This window comes from Glycine soja, chromosome 2, assembly GCF_004193775.1.
Source record: "Glycine soja cultivar W05 chromosome 2, ASM419377v2, whole genome shotgun sequence".
In the NCBI taxonomy this organism is placed as follows: domain Eukaryota; kingdom Viridiplantae; phylum Streptophyta; class Magnoliopsida; order Fabales; family Fabaceae; genus Glycine; species Glycine soja.
Genome location: NC_041003.1, coordinates 42,511,204 through 42,532,707, shown reverse-complemented (window position 1 = coordinate 42,532,707; position 21,504 = coordinate 42,511,204). Strand labels below are relative to the sequence as shown.

The window sequence follows — 21,504 nt, the reverse complement described above, 5'->3', positions numbered from 1 at the left end:
TTTGATCATGTGCGTGATCAAGTTCTTGCTAGAGACCAAGTTCCGTCAATGGACTCTCTCATCACTAAACTTCTTCGTGTGCCTCATGTATTGAAGGATGAAAATCTCGCTGATGTTGTGGAAACATCAGTCATGGTTGCACCTCGTGGGAGAGGGGGAGGCCGTAACAGTTCTTTTCCAAAAATTCCTCACTTTGTCACTGTAGCTAATGGTTCCAAAGTTGTGTCTCAAGGAAGTGGTCAAGTTTCGTTGTCTCCTTCGTTGAAGTTGAATTCTGTATTGTTTATTCCTCAACATCCCTATAATCTAATCTCATTAAGTCAGTTAACTCGTTTATTAAATTGCTCAGTAACCTTTAATGCTAATTCTTTTGTGATTCAAGAACATGGCACGGGTCAACTGATTGGAGAAGGACGTGAATCACGAGGACTTTACTACTTAGAATCCAACTTTCCTATGTCCTGTTTTGCAACCTCAAAACCCAAACTTTTGCATGATCGTGTAGGTCTCCCAAGTCTACCAAAACTGAAAATGATGGTTTCTAGTCTTAAGAATCTTCGACTCTTAGAATGTGAGTCTTGTCAACTAGGAAAACATGTTAGGTCATCATTTTCTCAAATTGTACAAAGATGTAACTCGGCTTTTTCTACCATTCATTCTGATATTTGGGGGTCAAGTCGTGTTACATCTTTTGGTTTTTGATATTTTGTAACCTTTATTGATGAATTCAGTCATATTGTTCAACTTATTGGGTTGAAACGAAGTGAAGCTGATCATTCTGTTTTTTATTGTCATACATCCCTTGAAAAGTGTATTTATCTAATAGTTTATGTTGATGATATAATGATTACAGGAAATGATGCTACTAAGATTGTTCAGCTAAAGGAACACTTATTCAGCCATTTTTAGACCAAAGACCTGGGATATTTGAAGTATTTCCTTAGTATTGAGGTGGCTCAATCAGGAGATGGTGTTGTGATCTCTCAAAGAAAGTATGCTCTTGATATTCTGGAGGAAACAGGCATGCAAGATTGTAGACCTGTTGATAGCCCTATGGATCCAAATCTGAAGCTCATGGCAGATCAGAGTGTAGTTTATCCTGACCCCGAGAGGTATAGGAGACTTGTGGTAAAACTCATTTATCTCACAATTACAAGACCTGATATTTCCTTTGCTGTTGGAGTGGTTAGCCAATTTATGTAAAATCCTCATGTTGATCATTGGAATGCTGTTATGCGTATTCTTAGATATATAAAGAGAGCTCCTGGACAAGGATTGTTGTATGAAGACAAGGGTAACACACAAGTATCTGGGTATTGTGATGCAGATTGGGCTGGTTGTCCTATGGATAAGAGATGTACATCAGGATATTGTGTTTCCATTGGAGGGAATATTATTTCTTGGAAAAGCAAGAAGCAAACTGTTGTTGTTCGATCCAGTGCAGAGGCTGAATATTAATCTATGACTATGGTTACATGTGAACTTATGTGGATTAAACAATTTCTCCAAGAGTTGAAATTCTGTGAAGTGGTGCAAATGAAGTTATACTGTGATAATCAGGCCGCTCTTGACATTGCTTCAAACCTAGTCTTCCATGAGAGGACCAAACACATATAGATTGATTGTCATTTTATTCGGGAGAAGCTATTGTCCAAGGAGATTGTCACTGAGTTCATTAATTCTAATGATCAGCCAACAAATATTTTGACTAAGTCCTTAAGAGGAACTAGGATTCAGTCTATATGTTCCAAGCTTGGTGCATATGATTTATATGCTCTAGCTTGAGGGGGAGTGTTAAATTTGTGTATCTTTGAGTGCATGGTTGCATAGATTTTCTGTTTTACTTGGTTCAGAAGACAACAGTGTGCCTTGTCCTATCAAGCTGTCTCTCACCTAGCTTTTGTATTGTATATATGTGTTATTTGAAAGCAATAAAGGGTGCCTGTGAGAGAAATTTCCTCACATATTCAAAATCAACTACTATAAAGGTTAGAGACAAATAGGACAATGGATATATACTCAAGAAAGTACTTTTTGTGTGTATTATTATATTTATTTGACAAAATTTAAGAGATGCTCAAGTTAGTCAATGTAATTATTTTATAATTATTAGACCATGTATTTCATAATAATAGTAGTAATAATAATAGAAAGGATTCACGTACTCCAGAAGTTATTCTTAATCACTTACTCCACTTATGAACTCTTTATAGAAGACTAATTTAATAAATCTGACTGTTAAGCCGTGTGATATAATCTGGATAAATGTATATACCTAATTTTAGAAAGATGACACATTCATGTGTATAATGTAATAGTTGATATTTACTTATATTTTGTATATTTAATCTACTTATAAAAAAATAGATGAAAGTCAATGTTCGTAGATCATGCAATTCAATGAAGGAAAATACTCTAGGATGTACAGTAGCCAAATTGATTTCACACCCTCCTTTTCTTGCATCACTGTTTTGCGTAAATAAATGTCCCATTTTGCATCCTGTTCTGGTTAGGAAGTAATAAATGTTGATAGAACACCAATCGATAAACTAATAAAATACAATATTGAACACAGAACAACAATACAATTTGTATTTTGTGAGTAGTGTATTCTCTACTCACAAACTACAATTAATAACACAGTTGCCTAATTGCACAACTCTATTTGTGCAGTTATTTTCCTTGAATAACTGTCATTATGCAGTTTTCAATACAGAACTAATGCAAGATTATATACTCCCAATAATAACTGTCTACTATCCATCAATGTATATTTCTTTTCCATTTGGATTTTGGTTCCCATAATCCCATCACATGTCAAAGAATTTTATAATCTGTATTGCATGAAAATTACCCCTAAAACATGTTTACTCATTATGATCTCTATAGCTTTCTTATGTTCATATGGAAAGTAGAAATTACTGAGAATGCTGAATGTGTCAAATACCTCATTAGTGACTTATTAATTACAGTCCTAAAATACTAGGGTAATTATCTTCTAAAATAGCTTCTTAATCACAAATCTTATTAACAGCTATACAAATAACTAAACTTGACTATCATAATAACATTTTAAATATGCTAATAAATCTAGACTGCTATTAAGAGCTCTTTTTAATGTTGATGGTTCTCTTAAACTTGTCTTTAGGATAAGCATATGTTGCTTTGATAAGGGTGTACCGGTGACTTTCTTGCAAATTGTGTAATTGTTGCCTTAACATTGCTGCCTCCCTTTGCCAAAACTAGAAATTGAAAGAAATAAAATAAGGTGTGATTAGATATTAGAGGAAGAGGAATCACCAGACATATATTCTTTTATCAGACATAATTTTTTTGGCTCCCATAATTATTTAAATGATACAAAACAATATGAAGTATGAACGGAACAACATAAGTTTATCTTCCACTTGTCACCTTATGAAGTGCTTAAAGACTGTTTAATGTACAATTCACATGCATGAATATTTCTGAACTTTTGGAAATTTTACAACTTTTGATTTTGGGACCTGATAAGTTGTATATGATGTATTCACATGCATGAATATTTCTGAACTTTTGGAAATTTTACAACTTTTGATTTTGGGACCTGATAAGTTGTATATGATGTATTCACATGCATGAATATTTCTGAACTTTTGGAAATTTTACAACTTTTGATTTTGGGACCTGATAAGTTGTATATGATGTATTCTTGGGGCTTAAAATAGACATTGACATAAGTGATTTTACCATGGTCCAGTCCCTTAGATCTTATGTATAAAGGACCCTGAATCTGGCTGAAAACCCCCAGATTTTTTACTTCTTTTGAATAGTATTTTGCTAGAGAGAACCCAATGATCTTCAATAGTAGAAGTACTCAAGAACTTTTGTGAAAATTTCTGCACTATAATGTGTTCTCTATTTAGCTAATAGTTTATATTAACTGCTCTAAACTATCCATCCTAATAGTTCATATTGACTGCTCTAAACCATCCATCCTAATAGTTCATATTGACTGCTCTAAACTATCCATCCTAATAGAAATAAGTGTCCTGTACAGCAGACAAAATTTATAGAAACTACTCATCCTAAGAAATAGCAATTGTGAACTTACTCAAACATAAGAAACCACCATACTAGCAGGTGGTAGTAACCTGCTGACACTAAATCATTTATTATCTAATAGTTAATACTGATAGTTTTGAATTGGCTCTTCGTTTTCTTTAGCTTATAAACCTTGGCAAAAGGAAGGACTACTTTAGCAGTTGATGGGTTATATAACAGATAACAAAATAACACAGCAAAAGAATGGACAATCTGTAATTATATTGATGGAAGAAATGACAAATTACAGATAAAAAAAAGATAGAATGTATTGATAGTGATAGCTATCAACCCAAAGCACTAACGGCTTCCCTCACCTCAAGGTGATCTCATTTCTCTCTCCCAATCCCAAATTCTATCGTGATTATTCTCTCTTCCCTCCGCACACTAAATACTAACTACTTCACGTGCTCCTCATCACCCTTTTTGCCAGCTCATCATCTTTCATTCCCTTCCCATGTTTCCTCTTGTAAACTCTCCAAACCTGGGGCTTATAATTCTCCTCAAGGCCCACTTCATTATTTTTGTTTCTATCAAATACCACCCTCCTTAAATCCAGCCTTGTCCACAAGGCTAAAATCTGGAAATTGTCCTCATATGACAGCATCGTCTTCCCAAGTAACATCCTCACTAGACTTATTCTTCCATTGAATAAGGCTCTGAGGAATTGAGACACCCCCCTGTGTGATCAGCCTTGAGCCAATAACCTTCTCTGGATATATGTCATCAATAGGACCAACCTCTAATTCCTTGGGAAGTTCTCCTAACACAGAATAATTTCCAATAGCTTTCTTCAATAAAGAGACATGAAAAACAGGATGTATCTTAGACTGTTCTGGTAACTGTAACTTATAGGCAACTTCCCCCACCTGAGTTATAATCTTGAAAGGGCCATAAAACCGTGCAACAAGCTTGGCATTAATCCTTTTTACCACAGATTGTTGCTGTGAGGTCTTAATTTGAGAAAGACCCATTCACCCACTTTGAATTTCACTTCCCTTCTCTTCTTATCTGCATATGTTTTCATTTGTTGTTGTGCTCTCCACAAATGAGCCTTCAGCTGATTCAGAGCCTCGTCTCTTTCACTTAATTCCAATGCCACTGCAGCCACCTTAGTCTCATTACTTAGGAAACGAATGATACTTGGTGGTTGCCTACCATATACGACCTCAAAAGGTGTCCTCCCTATAGATACATGAAATGTGGTGTTATACCAAAATTCAGCCCATGGAATCCAATACGACCATGTCTTCGGTTGTTCAGAGGCAAAACAACGCAAATAACTCTCTAAACAACGATTAGTAACCTCAGTTTGCCCATCCGTCTCAGGATGATAAGCAGAACTCATGTTCAGCTGAGTCCCTTGCAACTTAAATAGCTCCGACCAAAAGTGACTCACAAATATAGGGTCTCTGTCATTGATGATGCTCATAGGAATCCCATGCAAGCGCACAACCTCCCTAACAAACAGTTCAGCAACAGATTTGGCCGTGTAAGGATGCTTCAATAATAAAAAGTGACTATACTTTGAGAGTCTATCAACCACTACCAAAACTGCTTCAAACCCTCTAGACTTTGGAAGACCAGTTATAATGTCAATTGAAAGGTCCTCCCAAATGGCATTGGGAATTGGCAAAGGTTGTAACAATCCCCCAGGTGAAGTAGCTGCATATTTCTGTCTCTGGCATACATCGCATGCCCTCACAAAGTCCCTGACCCGTCTCTGCATTCCTGGCCAATACAAATTAGCTGCTAACCTTCTATAAGTTCTCAAGAACCCCGAATGACCTCCCATAGGTGTCTCATGAAACTCTTTCAGCAGCAGAGGAATAGAAGGTGAATTAGGAGACAACACCAAACGACCCTGATAAAACAAAATACCTTGCTGCACAGTAAAACCAGCCTTCAAATCAGGATTCATTTGAAGTTCTTTGACTGTCTTCTGAAGCATTGTGTCCTGCTTGACTTCCTGCAACAGCTTCTCTCCATCCAGCCAAGTAGGATAAGACAACAACGCAGAAAATTCCATGTCACCATGACACCTTGACAGAGCATCTGCCGCCTTATTCTCTAACCTCGGCTTGTATTTGACCTCAAATTGATAGTCCAAAAGCTTGGCCAACCAGCACTGTTGATCAGGTGATGTCAGTCTTTGTTGTAAAAAATGTTTCAAACTTTTATGGTCAGTGTAAACCACAAAGGGCCTGCCCAACAGATAGTGCCTCCAGTGTTGAATGGCTAAGACTAAAGCCATGAGCTCCTTTTCATACACAGATTTTGTTAAATTGCCCTCTGATAAAGCTTTGCTAAAAAAAGCTATAGGCTGCCTCTGCTGCATCAAAACAGCACCAATTCCTCTCCCCGCTGCATCACATTCCACTTCAAACGGAATAGATAAATCAGGTAACACTAGTACTGGAGCTGTAGTCATGATCTATTTCAGATGATTGAAAGCCTCCAGAGCATCTTTTCCCCAAATAAAGTTATTCTTCTTAGTCATTTCAGTCAATGGTTTAGCAATTTTACCATAATCCTTGATAAATTTTCTGTAATAACTCGTGAGACCTAAAAACCCACGTACTCCTTTGACATCCTTAGGTTCAGGCCACTCCATGATACACCTAATCTTCCCTGGATCTACTGCTACACCCTCACCAGAAATGATATGACCTAGGTAGTCAATCTGTTTACATCCAAATTTGCACTTTGCCTTATTAGCAACAAAGCAATGCAATTTTAGAACTGTCAACACTTGCTTCAAGTGCTCTAAGTGTTCAGTTTCATTCCGACTATACACAAAAATGTCATCAAAGAATACCAACACAAAGCTTCGAAGATAGGGTCTAAAAATATCATTCATAGTGGCTTGGAACGTGGCTGGAGCATTCATTAATCCAAAAGGCATAACAAGGTATTCATAGTGCCCATTATGAGTCCTAAAAGCAGTTTTCTCAACATCATTTTCATGGACACGAATCTGATGATAACCAGATTTTAGATCTATCTTAGAAAAAATTGTTGCCCCATACAACTCATCTAGCAACTCATCGACAATAGGGATGGGGTACTTATCTGGGACAGTAGCTTTGTTCAAAGCTCTATAGTCGACACACATACGCCATGAACCATCTTTCTTCTTGACTAAGATTACTGGACTAGAAAAAGCACTCATGCTTGGTCGAATCACTCCCGCAATCAACAACTCTGTCACTTGTTTTTCAATTTCTTCCTTTTGGTGATGTGGATATCTATATGGCCTCACATTAATAGGACCATGCTCTGGGAATAACTTGATCTGATGCACCTGTTTTCTTTCAGGAGGCAGTGTTATTTTCTCTTGGAACACATCAAAAAATTGACCCAACAGTTTAGTCACTTCCTCATGCCCAACTTCTGATGTTGCCTCTACTTCATCATGATTAGTCCACCACCAATCTTCACCACCTCTCCTGTGTTTGTCCTCCAAGAAAGATTGTAAGCACCCTTGTCTCCCTTGGAACCTACCTTGAGATTGCAGATTAATCATCTTTCCCTCATATAAAAACTGCATAGAAAGATCCTTCCAGTCCACTACCACTTTCCCTAGAGTACTCAACCATGATACCCCTAACACCACATCCAAACCTCCCAACTCCAGCACTAAAGCATCAACCACAAATGTTTGAGAACCCAAACTGATCCTAACTCCCTCACATAATCCTTTAGAAAGAACCTTATGACCATCTCCCAATCTGATCGTTTTAGCTGCCATAGGGGTAATTTGCAACCCTAAAGCAGTAGTTATTTCTGGGGATATAAAGTTATGGCTAGCTCCACTATCAATTAAGACCACCACTTTGATGCTGGCAATCTTTCCATCTATCTTCATCGTGTGAAATTCCCCCATACTCCCCATCACTCCAATAATTTTGCATTCAGCTTCTACATCTTCGTCTTCTTCCTCAGTCTCCACAGTTTCGATGGAAACAATCTCACCTTCTTCATTCACCCCTTCACCTTCTCCCAAAACGAGGACACACATTGAACGTTCAGGACATTTGTGAAGAGTGGGATGAAATTTTCCTCCACATTTGAAACACAGTCCCTTAGCTCGCTGTTCTGCCATTTCATCATTTTGAATACTCCGAACTCCTTTCCACCGTTCTGAAACTAGCATGCAACGATCGTTTTCACCTTTCTTTCTTGTCGAACTCAAAGATGAAGTGGAAATAAGGTTTGACGCAGTTGAACCCGTTTTCTGCCCCGGGTTGTTCCAACCCGAATTTGAGAATCGGGTAGAATCTGTGTGGGCCTGATTTGACCCGCTCCGGAATTTGGACGCTTGCCCACCCCATTCGTTTCAACCCAAACGATAACCCACCGACTTCTTCCCATAACGTCTTTCACCATCATCGTCCTCGTCCTTCAGCTCGTCCTCAACATCCTTTGCCATCCTCATCATTTGCATACGATTCTGAGGATTTAAGGTTCTCACTCTCCTTCGAATTTGAGCTTTCAACCCACTCATAAAGTACCCCAGGTACTGCTCCTCAGGGAGTCGTCCCACCTGCGACGACAAGAGTTCAAACGCTTCGACAAATTCTTCCACACTCCCTGTTTGTCTCAATGTCGACAATTCTTCAAAAGGATTCTCTAACCGCCTCCCACTGTAACAGGCGATCAACGCTCGTTTCAGTTTCTCCCACGATAACTCGTCCTCCGTTTCCATCAAAAGATTGAACCAGTGAATGGTTGAACCTTCCATTCTTAGGCGCGCCAATTTCACACGCATCTCCTCCGATGTATTTTAAACATCAAAGTAGATCTCAGCTCGTGTAATGCACGTTACTGGGTCCTCTCCTTCAAACAGTGGAAGCTTCACCTTCTTCCCTACAAGACGAGACTCACTATGTGATGAATCACCCGTAGAGTCCTCCTGCCTCGCTGTCTTCTTCCCCATCTGTTTGCTTAATTCTGTCATGATCACACTCTGCTGTTGCATTTGCTGCGCATGTTGTTGCATTTGCAAAGCAAGCTCCTGCAGCGTCGTCACGTTTTCAACCTGAGTTTCCAAAGCTTCAAGTCGGTCACCCATCCTTGTCATGAACAATCTCCGTCACAGAGAGCGATTTGAAATCCGGTAGGTCGGACCAATTGATGGGTTATATAACAGATAACAAAATAACACAGCAAAAGAATGGACAATCTGTAATTATATTGATGGAAGAAATGACAAATTACAGATAAAACAAAGATAGAATGTATTGATAGTGATAGCTATCAACCCAAAGCACTAACGGCTTCCCTCACCTCAAGGTGATCTCATTTCTCTCTCCCAATCTCAAATTCTATCGTGATTATTCTCTCTTCCCTCCGCACACTAAATACTAACTACTTCACGTGCTCCTCATCACCCTTTTTGCCAGCTCATCATCTTTCATTCCCTTCCCATGTTTCCTCTTGTAAACTCTCCAAACCTGGGGCTTATAATTCTCCTCAAGGCCCACTTCATTATTTTGTTTCTATCAGCAGTCAAGTTTAGTTGATCAGAAACCAAAAAAATATTCTCTACTAAAATTATTTCTTTCTGAATATTGTATTATATTGGCATCAATTTTATTTATTTTTGGTTTCTGGGTAGTGCCGCCGTCCTGCTCTTTTTCTGGCATTGCTTTTTTTCTCCTCTGCTTTGGTGCTGCCGTTCCTTTGCCACCACTGCTGTGCCACTGTCCACTCTTTCTAGCTGCCGTCAACATTGTCATGCTTGCCCCATTGTGTTCTACCTCGTTTTGTGCTTTCTTTGCCCATTCCGGGGCACCATTTGAAGTTTCCCTTTGTTTCTCACTGTTACAGGTTGTCTCTATTTCTTTTGGGTTGACCCATGGTTTCTTCTGCCCTTCCTAAGGCTGACCCTCCTATTTTCACCAACTATGTATATGTTTGGATCATCAGAGGGGCAATCCGGATGTTAGAGAAGCAACAATACCCATGCTTCTACGGCGAAGCAGCCTCAGAATTCGTGCTACTGCAAGTCTACCAGAGAACCGAACACACGCTATGTCCCTGCCCAAAAATCTCTATGGGCAAGTTGGATGGGGCCAACTATGACACTTGGGCTTCTCACATCAAGCTTTGGCTTAAGGGTGAAGGCTATGTTGATCACTGACCACAAATGTTCTCTATACCGTAAGAATTTGTAGTCAAGAACTTGATTAAAGAGCTTGATGAAATAGGGGGTGATTTTAATTGGAGTGTAGAGGAAGGAAAAGCTTGTTGATGAGATGGGTAGCAACAATGAATGCATGATCCCAAAAGCAAAATGGAAGACTAGCTTGCTAAAAGAGTGAGCTCTGTCTCTACTATGTCTATGGTTTATTTCAACAGAAACCATTTGGTGGCATGTGTGTGAATGTGTGATCAGATAAGTTTTTAGATGAGTTATGATTTTCTAGGTATTTTGAGTAAGGTTGAAACTCTCCTCCCCAATCTGTGTGAAGCTGTAACTCAACTCTTGAATTGAGAAAACATTGTTTAATTTTTTTTTAAAATGAAAAGTTCAATAATACGTGTGTCAACATGTGAGGAATAAACATAATCACTTGATGACTTAATTGGGGTAGGTTTCCCCGCAAATTCCAAAAGATAAGTTCAAGAGAGGATTTTTAAATAGTTGTAGAATCAGATGATGTAAGGTGATGTGCCTTGCCAAGCAACATGAAGAGCAAAACTCAAGTGCAAATTTATTAGGTAAAGAGATATTACAATCTTTGAGATCCATCTTAGGTGCCCTTTTGTTAGGATGACCTAATAAAAAATGTCATATGCTATTCAAAGAAGATGAAACATCAAGTTAGGAAGAACAATTAATAATTGTTTACAGTATCAAAACTTGAAATTGAAACATGTAGACTTGGTACAAAATTACTTGAGATAGTAGAGAGTTCATTCATGGTGTATGTAGGAGATTGTTGAACACATAAAGGCCATCCTTCCCAAGTGTTCGTTTCAAGAGGACTTCATGAAATTATTTTTAAGACAATGTTGGATGAAATTTAAAGAGAACTGAATTGTCCCTAGCAAATTGACTATGGCTCTTTTGTGACGCAAGGAACAAGGTTGTTAAAACTGAGTGAGGTGTGTGGTTTGTAAGGAGAATGAAATGACGTGGAGTCATTTAAGTGATTGACACACCTTCATCATTACCCTTGAAAATATGGTCAGACCCTCATAGCGGATTGTTTTCCATCAAGCTTTCTGGTTGTGGTGTAACATGCTGTGTTGCACTAGACTCACGATACCAAACTTAGGAGGTGTTTGTTTCACGGTATAATTTTGCATTCTCGGGAATATTATGTAATTGTAGAAAAATTAAACAAGTAAAAAAGAAATATAGTAGAATGTATAGTAGGAATATGTATTTATTGTAGAAAATAACTTTCATTCTCATGTAGACATGGGAATGTGAGATACCCACCCCTCCTCATGGGAACAAAATTTGCTTGAAACATGAAGAGGTAACTTTCCTAGGAATACAGCATACCCAAGAATATATTTTCATAACCTTGTAGCAAACACGGGTATATGTATTCCCACCCTCATATTCTTGGGAATGAAAGAAACACGACTTGAAACAAACCCCTCCTTAGTTGTTGGTTGAACTTCCACCTTCGAGTAGAGCCAAACTACCTGCTCGTAGGGACCATTGGAGTGTGAGGATTGTGGATCGTTGAAAGCTGTATGTGCTTTTATTTCAAATTTCAAATAAATATTCTAGATTTAAAAGCTTCATGTTGGTAGTTAAGAACAAAATCAGATTAAATCTAATTTGATTCTGCCTTCAAAAAAAAAAAAATCTAATTTGATTCTCCCTTATTTTCTCCCTATATTATCCTTGTATTTATTTTGGAATCAAGGTGGTTAGGATCTCTTCTAGCCAACTCTGCCCGTATAACTGTAACGTAATTCTAATCAATATTTATTTTGTAATCAGGGTGCTTGTGGAGGGGAAGCAAACCTAAGCCTTTCCAGTGAAGTGCTTCAATCCACACAACCCATGTTCGTATTTCATTCTACAAGCTGCACTTCCCAACCCTACCTTTGGTTGTGGAGTTTCATCCGAGAAGAAGGGCAGCAATGGAAGTCACTGAAATATCATTTCTTTCAGAGTGCTTAACTGGCATCATGGCTTTTTAATTGTGTTATGCTTTGGCCAAAATGGATATCTGTAGATAAGAGTGGTAAACATTTTACTTTTTTGGTGTATATAACCATGCCAACGTAGAACTGAGACATCCTGTTAAGTTCCTGCTTTTATTTTACTAAACACACTGGGTGCTAGGTTCTCAATTTGTCAGGTAGGTGTTGGTAGATTTTAGAACATTCTGTTGCATTCTACCCCTTCAAAGAGTTTGCCATGGTCTACTGAAACCTGAATTTCAGAAAAGAATGGCTGGGAGGAAGTGCTCCAAATTGATTTGCTTATTTTTCGACTGCTGCCCCAAAATAAAGTTTTTTCTTGAACTTGAAAATTGTGGTGTCTTAATTCATCAATACTCTGGAAAAAAAATTAACTAACAAAACTTGAGGATGCAAATATTACATTACAAATGATATTTTTTGCAGTCATTTCTTTTTTCACATTCAGGCATTTCTAATGTTCTATGGAATTACATATCTCCTAAGTAATTCATGTGTAGATTGTAAACTCCCATGCATATATTGGCGCAAGATATTTATAATAACTACCTTAATTTCAGAGGCTGAACTCCCAAGTTGACAAGGTTCTTCTTTTGATTTGCTGTATCGGTCCATTACTGATTTCATGCTGGAAAAAGTCATTCAAAATCGAAATGCGTCAGATATGTGCTCTGTTGACTGTAACATTCAGCGAAAGCAATTAGATTCATCCTATGCAGATTGTAGGAAGAAATATTTATACCTCAATAATCTTTTATCAATTATAAAGTTGTTCACAGGTCTTAGGAATAAGATTCGGGGATAGAATGCTTTAATTGATGTAGTAATTATATCCGGTCTTTAGTGTGGAACTTCAGAATTACTACCTCTCTCTTATTTAGTATCTAATAGGAGGAGTGTTTGGAATACTATCTAACACTTCTTAAACACAGTTCCTCTTAATGTATATTAAAAATTATAAAATTACAAAAAAATCATTGAAAAAGTGTAAAACTCACAATTTTTATGATTTTTAATAAATTTTAATCAATAAATAATTAGAATTAGAATGAATAAGTTCAAATTTCGAGTACCCCTGAGGGTTGATTTCAAAGCCAATGGTCAAATAACTAAAAGAATTACCAAGTTCAAATTTACAATGGATTGGATTATGTTATTAAACAAGACTGAGTTACTAAAATTTACTGAGTATGTTTCGAAAGATATTTGCCTTGCTTAGAAGCGTAATATTTTTACCTTCATTTTTTTTTTTCATGAAAGGTTGATTTTTGTTGCACAAGTTAAAGGGAAATGTAGAAAAACTTTTTGATTTAGTGAGAATCTTCTATCTCACCTAATTTCCTCTCAGAAACATGCAGTACCTTGAGATGATTTTCTATCAACAATATATCCAACGTAATTTGTATCTATACACACTTTAATGGATAATGTATTAGCTTGAAATGTAGGCCAATGAGAAATTTTTTCTCGGTGAACTCTACCAATGTAGCAGAGTCACATGTCATCTTCAAACTCTTGTATTGGTCCAACTCAATCCATAACCCATTTAAGGTTTCGTAGTAGTCTATCGTCGAGAGGCTTCCCTGCCTAGTATTAAATACCTCTTTTGATTTTATAGCAAGCAACAACATCCTTCTTTGTGTAATATGTCTAGGTTAGGTTCTCCCAAATTTTTCGATGGAGTGGAGAGGGATATACAATTCTAGCTAATTTTCAAAGTCAGAGAATGCCATAGCCAAGTCTTAAAAAGGAAATCTTCATCATCCAAAGCTTTAAACTTTGGATTAGCTTTGGCTGAAACATTTGGCACACTATGATTAGTAACTATAGTCTAGGGTTGCGACAAAATAAAAATCGATGTTTGAATTCGATTTCCCCAACGTGTCTTTATTTGTTTTCACTTTTTTGTAACCATTCCTTCATTTACCCTTTCTTTTAGATACTACCATCCAATATGTTTCGTAACTGTAGGAACAACTATTATATTATACTCTTGGTTTTTCGCTTAATTAATTGCACCTCCATCAACTGGACCACTTCCTATTCTGGTGGATGATGAGGATTCAATCGACGCTCCTTGCCCGGGGGCAGGAGCAGGAGAAGATCGACAATTTCAAAAGACCCAGTCATAACAACCGTACTTGTACCTTGCCAACAATAGGTTTATCTAAATCAATCTCCACACAAACTCTTGCAAATCGCCCTTACTGCACATTCAGAAACATTCACTTTGATTGGTTTTCCAATAATGGTTCCCATAAAAAAAAGCTAGAAGAAAAGTTTCATCATAACAAATCATGTTAGGACTCGGGAAGCAAATCCAAACCATAGTCCTATCACCTCTAGTAGTGATCAAACAACATCTATGGTCAACCAGCCACAACCTTTTTTTGTTTTATTTAATATCAAATTTAACTATATGGTATACATTATCCATGTCCATTAATTTGAATCCCACTTTCGTCTTCCATAATCATGTGATCCTTCATCGTGGGAAAACCAATCGACTTACCCAATAACTTGACAATAAAGGCATTCTGCCATAGAGTACACAACTCTTGAAACAATGAAGGTTTCACCCTTAATCTTGGCAAGAAAGGATTACCTACCTCAAAATTCATATGAACAAACTTCTAAATGATAAGACCTTTGGCCTTGGTGGAAGAATTGGTTTTTGCCCACCACTTTATCTCTAAAGGATACCAGAAGGCCAAATTTGGTGGTCTCTCTACGCAGGTTGGGGAGGCAAAAGAACTTCCTATCTATATTATATATACATCAAGCATATCAATTTACACAATATGTAAGCATTTTCATTTTGTTCCATTGAAGTTTAGCCGAACTAAGTCTTACGGACTTACTAGGGTCAAAAGATGTTTCATGACTCAAAAGAGTACTTATAGATCGTCCACCATCATATCCTTGTATCCATAAAAAAATTATTCAAATTCACATTTTTGTAAGATAAGTCTAATTCTTATCAACTAAATCAACTTTTGTTGGCATTATTAATTTTATTTAATTGATTCAAAACCTCAGTATTTTTTTTTATGCAAAAACCTCAGTAATTAGTATAGTACTTATTTGATTATATATATATTCTTGATAAAGAACTATTATATTAAGTAACATGATAATTATGAAGAGTAAATTTTGACTATTTAATCTTACATGAATATTAAAATTATAATTATTAAAATTTACATGGCAATTTAATTAAGAAAAATCGTATAATTTTTTATGTAAGATTGTTTATATTGCTATTTAATTTAATTATAGATTCTTTATTGTTTAAGATCAGGGGCAGATTCAAGAGGCTCAACCGTGAAACCTGACCCCGCCCCTTTCAAAAATGTATATATAATACCGTAAAATATATGTTATTATATACATTGTGTAAAAAAAAAATATTATATGCATACTATATGAATATTTTTATATTATAAATATATACATTATGTGTATTTTTGTTTACGAGTCTTATGATTCTATCTCCTTTTTTGAAAACCAAATGTGGAATATTTGAGCTTTCATCTATATGTGATTTACCATTCATTTATTCTAAATATAATTTTTATATATTTTGACTATTTGGATATATTTCTTTATGAATACTTATGTATTTCAACTCTTGGAGAAATTAGATGAGAGAAGTTTTATAAATAAATTAAAGTTGAGAAGCTTATTTTAACTTATTATAAGAATTTGTTTTTCTCTTTCTATAAGTGTATATAAATAAGTTTGTTCAGAAAAAACTTTTTAATTTAATTGTTGGAAATAATTCAAATCTCACATCGACGAAAAGTAATATCACGTTGTTGTTAACGTCCCAAGCTCAAGAAGTGCTAGGCATGAGAGGGTGTGTTGAAAATAATTCAAGTCTCACATTGACTAAAAGTAATTTTACATTAGAATATACAACTGAGGGATAACCCTCACCTCTTGAATTAACTTTTGAGATTGAGTTAGGCCTATCACATTATTCATTTTTAAGATTAACTTACCCAAAATAAGAAGATGTACTAGAAAAGTCTTGAAAAATAGTACTTCCCGTAAAGGAAAGAAGAAAAGCTGTAGATTTAACTGACATTTATCCACCAGAATAATTTATCTGTTAGAAATTTAGATGCGGGTTTATTTGCTAAAATGATTTAACTTAGAATGACAATGCAGAAAACAGTAAAAATAAAATAATTTTGAAGTATATTTTTGAATTCTAATCCACAGATTCATAATTGAAATAAAGTGAGGTGGAAAAATCACAATTCAATAGAAGTATAAAATCATTCAAAGACTAAAGTGGTTTATCATCTAGTTTTTTTTTTCTTTCAAACGTAGCCATGCATAATTTTGTATTTAAGAAAGTTAAGCCGAAGTCTCTAATGAACGTCACGTAAACGTAAGAATGGAAACTTCACGAACGAGGAAATAAAGATATTTAATGGTGTAACATCTAAAGAACCTAGGCATAAATTAAGTGGGTGTCATTCAATGAACACTTCAATATACTAGCATATACTAAGAGAGGGAAAGAGAAAAAGAAAAGAGAAGTGTAATAATGATAAGTAACATATGATATGATAAAAATAAAAATAGTGTATGTTATACACATCTGTATATTATCAATCCACAAACAATTTCAAACATCTGATAAATGCATAAGTGAAAAACTTTAGTGTCCAAGGCTGTCACACTAATAATGACAAGAGTAATGCTATTCAACTAATCATCTTACAAATCCTCTTATTATCTTACAAAGAAAATATTAAATAAAACATTTTGGAATATCTTAAACAAATAAAACACATCCAATACTTTTTTTAAAAGGAAAACACAACCAATACTTACCAAAGAAGTATACTTCATAAGATACTCTTTCTAGCACATTTTTTTCCAATTTAATAGATTATATCTCTTTCTTAATTTTATAGTTTTTAATAAATTTAATTTATTTATAAAAAAGAACGAGTGTGATAAGAAAAATGTATATTAAAGAATATGTTTCTAGTATTATTCTACTTACTATAGAAGTAAAAGGGTTCATAGGAAGATATTATAGGATAATTTAAAATTTTTCTAATGACAAATTCACAATCATGTGACAATAGCACAAATTACTCATGAATCTCAAATATTGAGAAAGTTTAATTTTTCCATAAATTAAGAAACATGGTGAGTATTGTTTCCATTCAGCGTCTAGATAGAAGTGCATGTTTTTTTAGTTCGGATAACCCATAAACCCAAACACATTGATTCAGATTTTGACATTAATTGTTCTGTTCAAACTTCAAACTCATTTCAAACATGACGTCTTCAAACCTAATAACTTTTAGTTTGGACAATGAGTTTTTATTTTTAAACTCACGAACTCGATGACTTAACACGTTGACATATTGCTTTATTTTTTAATTATTTGTATATTTTTTGTTTATTAGTATTATTTACACCTTTTAGAAATTAAAATTTTAGAATATTCAACCTGTCATTGATCGGGTTGGATTGGTTTAAGTTTGGTAAAAAAAATATACAAACCTAATCCAAATTGAAATATTTTTATCAGGTTGTTAAGTAAATGGATTTAGTTAAATTCCGACACAACAAGATCCATACCTACACAACTCTGCTTCTATATTAATAGCTATATATATGACGCGCGTCCTGTGTCAATTTGAGATAAGTGTTGATGTAATAAGTTGGTTTTTTATATCAGTTTTGGAAAAACAAAGATAGCAAAATTGAAGAAGCGCGACACTAACCCTCGACCTCAACACCATGTGGACATATAAAATGAGCGAATGAGCGAATGTGCAATGTAGCTCCACATTAGCTTTCGCCCCAAAACCCCCGGTTACAAGCCATTCATCCAACCACTTGCAATTGCACAGGTATTGTTATCCATAGGGATGGAAATAGTGTGTTTTTTTTTTTCCACAGAAGGGGAGTGAAAATAGTTAAGACGGTTATTATTACTTAATTAGTCTACATCGATATCAAATTAGGCTATCAAACTTTTTTAGAAAATAATTTTGGTTAAGACTTTTATAAATTTTTTTTATTAAAAATATCCCATTTTAGATCATTTTTTATTGGTGTTGTTATTATATTACATAAATATAATGCATTAAAATAATATACTGTTATTTATTATTTTGAATTTTAAGCATGCATGTTTGACATTCACAAAAAATCAAATCTATAAATTTATTTATGATTATAATTTATAAATTACAAAATAGTCTTCTGAATAAATTATTTTGAAGATTATAATATTGGACATCAAAAATAGATTTCAATATCATAGAAACAAGTTAGACTCAACTCTTATTCCAAAATCTAACCTATCTATTTTTTAGTTTACAGTTTATTTTACTTAACTTTCGCGTTGACCTATTTAATACATCAAACCTATGTAAAAGTTTTAATATATAAAATAGGCTTTTAATTAAGTAATTAATAGGTTAAGTTAGATTTTAAAAATGACAAACTAAGTCTAAAAATCCTATAATAAGTAATAGGTCAGATTTAAACCTTGAATTTTTAAATTATTCATACTTATTTAAACAAAGTCTTATTCAAAAGCCTATTTTCATTTCTATCCATAAAAATAAATATTTTTTTCACATATCCTTCCAGATGGGAAGGTAGAAAAGTAAAAAATAAATAAAGTAATATATTTAATGAGTGAAACGAAAAAACAAAAAGGAGGAAAATGAGGTGTAAGATACTTGGGAATAATTTTTTTTGGTATTGATATATTATAAATAAATAAATTATTTGTAAATACCTCAATCCTATATTCCTATTATTTAACACTTAGTAAGAGGAAAAAAAAGAGAGAGAGAAATAGGGGTATAATAAATAATGTGTATAGATATGGAAAATCTTTACATATGATTACTTTACCTGATAAAAACCTAAAATAAAATTATATTCACGTGTTCCAGTCAGATATATTTGGAAATGGAAGCCAACTTGCCCGTACTAATAGGTGATTTTCCACTATATTCAAGGTAAATTTAAACCAAGCATAGAAAGGTTGTCCGGGACAAGCTTATTTGCAAGTATAAATAACAAATAATTTGTTATTATTCAAAATTCCTTTGGAGATACAAATATGACCAAGTTTCAGAGGATAGAATGACACTGGCCGTTTACCTAAAGTTCAATATGTAACACACTAAACGACTCAGTTCACCAGATATATACAAGTTTATAGCTTTAGGAACTCAAACCTACACAACACTAAACACGATAGCTCATTCAACTTCCAACATGCTGTATATGATTCACAAGATGGATTCCTTATCTCACTGATAAACATCTTACGGTCTTCTTCCAGAGACATTCCTTTCATTTTTATTTATAAGATTCAAATTTAAAATGATATTTTTTAATAACACTCAATCTATAATGTTCCTTATATAAATTATTTTTACACCAGAAATATTTCTCTTTAAAAAAATAAATATAATGTATTAATAAACTATTAGAAGAGTAGAAAGAAGCACTAATGGCAAAGATAATTTTAAAAAAATTATAAATTTAAGATAAATTTATTATTATTAATTATATTAGTTATTTTTTAAAACTTGATGAATTAAATAATTGAATCTTATATATAAAAATACAAAAAGTATAAAATTGATTGAGTGATTAAAAAAGAAAAAAGAAAGAAAAAATTCCAAGTTTGATCCTTCTTGTTAACAAATTATAATAACATTTGCCGATAACAGTAAACAAAATCTTATTGTATTGTTTTAGAACTAAACTTAAGTTTCCATCAATTCAATCAGTGTGGGCCTCTTCAGCACTTCACAAAAGTAATAAGATCACTCCACGCACCTATTCTTTTCATCCAACACAACTGTTCTAATTTCTAAAGCCACGGCATCTTTGAAGAAAACACCACTCCTTTACTCAACACAACTAAAGAGTCTTGTACCTTAGGACATAAGGAGACATTATAACCAAGGGATCGGATACGATTAATAAATATGATGAAGTTAAAATTAAATTATTTAAATATTATTTGAGTTTAAACCTTAACAAAAATATTCTAAATCAAACTTCCAAATTAGATAGGATTATTTTTTTTATGAACTACATAATTAAGACAAAAGAAAATAAGGAGAAATTATTACTATAGTATATATAATAACCAATAATAAGCGGTTTTATTACAATAATATTAATTAATTAACTATCTTGTCGCGTTTATATTAATAATAATCTCCAGCGAAAAACTAAAGAGAAGGGAACCCAAACCCAATAGTACTCGCCACTAACCGTAGAATTCAATAGCACTATCTCTATTGTGCATTTCTGCTACTGCTATATATTACTAACCGTACGAGTAAGCACCAGACACAATCCTTCTTCTAATTCTAAACCTTCTCCGTTTCAAAGAAAGCGCCACTGGTCCCTAACCTAACCAAGTGCTTTCGTTAATCGTTTCAGTTAATTCACTATAGGAATGGATTTTCAAATATTATATGCAATCATCAAGTGCAAAGTTTGTGTCTAATATCTTCGGAAACGAAGTAATAATGCGCGGTTATGAACAAACACAACGCAAACAGCATTCAACATCGATAGCACAAATTTCGAAAGTCAAAATTGACGAAAAGAGAAAGAAAAACAGATCGATGAGTGAATAATCAAGTACCTGGAGCTGGCGAAATCGTAGAGTTTTCCGGTGCTGGAGAAGATCATAACTCCGACTTCAGCATCGCACAAGATCGCAAGCTCCTTCGCCTTCTTCAGCAAACCGTTCCTTCGCTTCGAGAACGTCACTTGCCTGCTCGTGGAATTGTCGATCCTCCTTATCACGATCTTACCTCTCCCCATACCAAACCCTAACAATCAGATCCTTCCGAACCAGAAATTCACTCGCTGCAAAACAGATCGAGAAACGATTAAACGAAACTTCAATTTGACGAAGAAAAAAAAAAGCGAAATCAAAAGAAGACGCGGTTGTTGCAAAAGCGAAGTAGAAGACGCGTTGATCCACATGCGGTAGTTAAGAAGAAAGAAGAAGAAGAAGAATTGATTTTCCGAGAAAAACAGAGAGAATTTCAAAAAGAAAAAAACAAAAAAAAAACGGTGAAGAGGGAAGAAAGTAAAGAGAAAGAGTGATTACTGAGGAGCGCGTTGATTATAACAGACAAAGCGCTGGCTGAATGCGCATCAGCAGCACGAGCTAGCTGCTATATAAGGAAAGTGATGAAACCGCTTTTTTTGGCTGGT

The 21,504-nt window shown here is 34.7% G+C and overlaps 1 protein-coding gene and 1 long non-coding RNA gene across 11 annotated transcripts in view; one reads left to right on the top strand and one right to left on the bottom strand.

Annotated features, from left to right (window-relative positions):
- LOC114395720 overlaps positions 1-12,590 on the top strand; it is a 21,047-nt gene extending 8,457 nt beyond the window's left edge. The window contains exon 3 of one of the 2 annotated variants that reach the window (XR_003663090.1): positions 12,053-12,590. This is a non-coding gene — a long non-coding RNA (uncharacterized LOC114395720). Of the gene's footprint in view, positions 1-853; positions 2,113-12,052 lie in introns of those variants that run through there. The other variant, XR_003663092.1, reaches the window with a different exon arrangement.
- The window catches only part of LOC114395662 (MADS-box transcription factor 23-like), a 26,401-nt gene extending 4,897 nt beyond the window's left edge, over positions 1-21,504 (bottom strand). For 5 of the 9 annotated variants that reach the window (XM_028357497.1, XM_028357509.1, XM_028357503.1 and 2 more), the window contains exons 1-5: positions 21,398-21,504; positions 20,924-21,150; positions 12,808-12,886; positions 11,656-11,748; positions 3,181-3,242 (exon numbers count right to left, since the gene is read on the bottom strand). In XM_028357497.1, the coding sequence (XP_028213298.1) occupies positions 3,181-3,242; positions 11,656-11,748; positions 12,808-12,886; positions 20,924-21,105 (416 nt within the window). In that variant the 5' untranslated portion in view covers positions 21,106-21,150; positions 21,398-21,504. The remainder of the gene's footprint in view (positions 1-3,180; positions 3,243-11,655; positions 11,749-12,807; positions 12,887-20,923; positions 21,151-21,397) is intronic. The other 4 variants (XM_028357530.1, XM_028357538.1, XM_028357545.1 and 1 more) reach the window with 1 other exon arrangement.